Source organism: Ziziphus jujuba, chromosome 10 (assembly GCF_031755915.1).
Source record: "Ziziphus jujuba cultivar Dongzao chromosome 10, ASM3175591v1".
In the NCBI taxonomy this organism is placed as follows: domain Eukaryota; kingdom Viridiplantae; phylum Streptophyta; class Magnoliopsida; order Rosales; family Rhamnaceae; genus Ziziphus; species Ziziphus jujuba.
This window is the reverse complement of record NC_083388.1, coordinates 17,202,153-17,206,384: the sequence shown is the minus strand read 5'-3', so window position 1 is coordinate 17,206,384 and position 4,232 is coordinate 17,202,153. Positions and strand designations below refer to the sequence as shown.

The 4,232-nt window shown below is 32.8% G+C and overlaps 1 protein-coding gene across 1 annotated transcript; it reads right to left on the bottom strand.

The window, feature by feature from the left end:
* Window positions 1–606: 606 nt before the first annotated feature.
* On the bottom strand, window positions 607–3,513 carry LOC107411463 (S-adenosylmethionine synthase 3). Its single transcript, XM_016019051.4, has 2 exons — window positions 3,137–3,513; window positions 607–2,155 (listed from the first exon to the last, which is right to left on the bottom strand). The coding sequence occupies exon 2, from the start codon at window positions 2,151–2,153 to the stop codon at window positions 978–980; it is 1,176 nt and encodes a 391-aa protein (XP_015874537.3). The 5' UTR covers window positions 2,154–2,155; window positions 3,137–3,513; the 3' UTR covers window positions 607–977.
* Window positions 3,514–4,232: the final 719 nt, after the last annotated feature.

The following is a 4,232-nucleotide window of genomic DNA, read 5'->3' as shown; positions in this document are numbered from 1 at the left end:
TTTCTAATGTAGGTTTATATATATATATATATATTTTATGTTTTAAACAAGTTTTTGATATCTTTCTGCTCTTAATGTAATTGTCTTTAAAAAATATTTAAATTAAAACAAGAGTATTTCTTAAAAGGAAATTGAATATGTTAAGCAAGCTAGAATTAAGCAAATTGATTTGTTAGTAAAAAATTACGGATTTTAGATTGATTATATGGATGTATTAGGTGATATACTAAATCTTAATGATTTATAGCTGAGGTGGTAAGCTTATCCTATTGAATAATTTCTCATATAGGACAAGTAAAAAATTTTAAGTGGATAAAATTATAAGTGTATATAAATTTTGTAAAATTCTTGTTAAAATAAATATTTTATGTATTTCCTGACAATGATTATGCAATAATTGCTTATCACTTATTGATTTTTCTTTTCTTCCTAAATTAGAAAAGATGATTTCTCAGACATATAATCACTTGAAAAAAGCTTTTATATTTCCTTTGCCAAACACTGTAAGAACTAAGAAGTACACGTCAAAAAAAAAAAAAAAAAAAAAAAAAAAACAAACAAACAAACAAACAAAACAAAAATGAAAAGAAAAGGAAAAAAAACCACTGGCAAAGTAATTTTAAGCATCTAAAAATCACTAGGATGATATTTGACTTTTTTATTTTTATCATCTGTGATCTCACTTTAGATTTTACAGCCTTTTTGGGGCGAAATAGTGCAATTACTAGGGAATATGGAAACCGGACATGAAAACAACAATGTCTCATAAAACATCAATTATCATAAAATAAACTTGAACAACACAATTGTTTCCCACCCTAAAGAGTAAAAGAAATAAATCAAATAACATATTGATGAAATCCTCAAATTCATCAAACAAGAACAAATGGGTGAACCATAAATATAGTAAAATATGAGAAAGACAAACAAGACAATACAATTGTCTGATGTAAGAGAAGACAAGTTAGTCCCCCAACCTAGGCATTGCCAGGTTTAAGAAGCTTGACAGTCTCCCAAGTGAAATCTGGATCATCGCGACCAAAATGTCCGTATGCAGCAGTTTTCTGATACCTGTAATTGCCACCTCTCATGAGGTCCAGATTTATAGCCATCATTCCTGGCCTAAAATCAAAATTCTCCTTAATCAAAACCAGAATATCCTTGTCTGGAATCTTGCCTGTTTTATACGTGTCAACAAACACAGACAATGGTTCAGCCACACCAATTGCATAAGAAACCTGCACAATGCAGCGTCTAGCAAGCCCTGAAGCTACAACACTCTTTGCAGCCTGCCTTACAATGTAAGCACCGCTACGGTCCACCTTGGTAGGATCTTTGCCAGAGAAAGCACCGCCTCCATGGGCACCCCATCCACCATAAGTATCTATAATTATCTTCCTCCCTGTTAGTCCTGCATCGCCATGAGGCCCGCCAATGACAAAACGACCTGATGGATTGAGGTGGAAGATTGTTTTGTCATCAAGGTACTTGGCTGGAATGACAGGCTTAATGACATGCTCTTTCAGGTCCTTGGCAATTTGCTCATTGGTAACACTCTCATCATGCTGAGTTGAAATTAGGACAGTATGGACTCTCTGAGGGACCATGGCACCGCCCTCATTGCGGTATTCAACAGTTACTTGGGTTTTGCCATCGGGCCTTAACCAAGGACATGTTTTGTTCTTCCTAACTTCAGTTAGTTTGGCTCCAAGCTTGGTAGCAAGGACATGTGTTAGTGGCATTAGCTCAGGGGTTTCATCTGTGGCATATCCAAACATGTGGCCTTGATCCCCTGCACCAATTTCCTCTGGTTTCTTGCTGAGATGTCCATGGACACCCTGAGCAATGTCAGGGCTCTGCTGTTCAATGTTGACAAGAACCTTGCAATTGTCAGCATCTAGTCCCACTTCGGGCGATGTAAATCCAATGCCTCTGCAGGTGTCGCGGACAATTTTCTCATAGTTCACGTTTGCCTTGGTTGTAATTTCGCCGAACACCATGACCATGTTTGTTTTAGTACATGTCTCACAAGCTACTTTACTTTCAGGGTCTTGCTCTAGACATGCATCCAGAATGGCATCCGAGACTTGATCACATATCTTGTCTGGATGGCCTTCATTGACAGATTCAGAGGTGAAGAGAAAAGTATCCATAACTGGATATTGGTATGGCATCATCGATAATGTTAGTTGTATTAAAACCAGAATGAATAATCATCATCGGTATCAAATTATCACATCAAACAAGGATTTCATTGTACTACCATAGTGTCATGATAACAGAAATTCTGATAGAACAAAATAATATAGTTCAATATGCTAGGGTTGCTAGCATGAACAGAAGAGATATTAGCACACAAAGGTTATATGGTCTTTAATCTTCAGAAATTGTCTACCCCAAAGCTTTCATTCTTTCTCAAAAATCTGGTATTTAACATCCACATTATACCAAGGACTTTTTAAAGAGGCGGACAATAGAATGCCAAATATTTGACGTTAAGGTTATAATGATTATTGGTTAAACTTTATAAATATACTTAAGAGAATGCAACTTGAATTATGGGCATAAGTGTTTGCTATAAATCATAAATCTAATAATAGTAGCTGAGAGGTAAAATCTTTATCTTCTCATGTAAATGCGTAACGATCCTGACTATTATCCCCAGTTCGATAATAATTAGATACGTTCAAAGAGAAACCAACAAAAATAAATAAATAAATCTATGTGGCGACCGGAAATTAAAAATACAGAATCCAAAGAAAAAAGGTCAAAATGTATTGTGTCAAATAGGAAACTATATAATCCGGAAGAGCAACAATCAAGTCCACACCTTAAGTGATTGTGGTTGAATAAACCAGTATACAAAATTTAGTACTGCCAAAATCTGCATAATATCCCAAAGCACTATGTCTGAAACTATATATGCACCAATTCTGTTTGAATTAAAAGCCATTATGTTGGAACAACCCCATTCACCAGAGAATATAAGAAATTAATACTACTATGTCCAAGTTTTAAATTAAAAAAATATATATATATGCAGATTCAATAATAATAATAATAATAAATAATTAAGCAGGAAAAAAGCATAAAACGAAGGAAAAAAGAAAGAAACGTGAATGAAAGAGAGCAATACCTTAGTCTGAGAGATGAAAGAAGAAGAAGCAGGAAGAGAGGAGGGTGGGTGTAATGTGAGAATGGTGTTGGTGTGTGAGTTGTGAGGGGCAGAGAGAGAGAGAGAGAGAGAGAGAGAGAAGGGGAATTGGGTCAGTGGGTTTCAGTGGTTTATGGAGGAAATTCCGAAAAAGAAGGAGAGGAGGTGTTAGTGGTTAGGTTGAAGACGTCAATCTGACTTATTCCCCACTCCATCCTCTCTCCCAACTCCATTCTGTCTCTCTCTCTGCCTCTTCCCACCAGTTGCGCTTTTCCCCCATCCCAACAATCTCAGGTTTTGGTTATCAATTGTTTCCCACACAAGTTACACCACCAGGGAACCAAATCTTCTTTACCCTGTTTTTACAACAACGTAATATATTCATATGTTCTATATCCACAGTTCTTATTAATATCGAATATCTACACCAAAAACAAACGGAATATTTAATTAGTTTATTTTTTAATTAATTAATTTACTTAAAAATTTATTTTTTATTTTATAAATATATAAATAAATAATATTTTAATATATATTATTTAATAAATAAATTTAATTAATATTTCAATATCTATAGCATTATTGGTATTTATTTTTTTGGAGTAAATATGCATCCTAAACTATATTGAAGTTTGCATTTTGCATCATAATTTTTTTTTTATGGACTTTTTACATCAAACTACCTGGAATATTACACTGTTAATTTTTTAAATAATTTTTTGACAAAATCTTTAACAAACTTATAATATTAGTCGTTCAATAAATTTTACTTAGTTGATATATCCCTTATACAGATCTTTTTTTTTTTTTTTTTTTTTTTGAGAATCATTATACAGATCTATAGAAAATGATTATTTATATATGATCAAAAAATCCTATCATGCGAGTTGGACATGATCTAAAGCAAAGGTATTAAATGTGTTTTTGCATTATGACCCTCATTCTTCATATCCAAAATTAGAGACTCTAAAAACTAAAAAAATAAAAATAAAATAAAAATAAAAAACTTGTTATATTTATATAAACTAAAAATTTATCCATAATAATAATAGATTATTTATAAACTAAAAACCTTTTG

Coding starts and splice junctions, on each gene's coding strand:
- LOC107411463 (XM_016019051.4), bottom strand. CDS start 2,153: ATGGATACTTTTCTCTTCACCTCTGAATCTGTCAATGAAGGCCATCCA.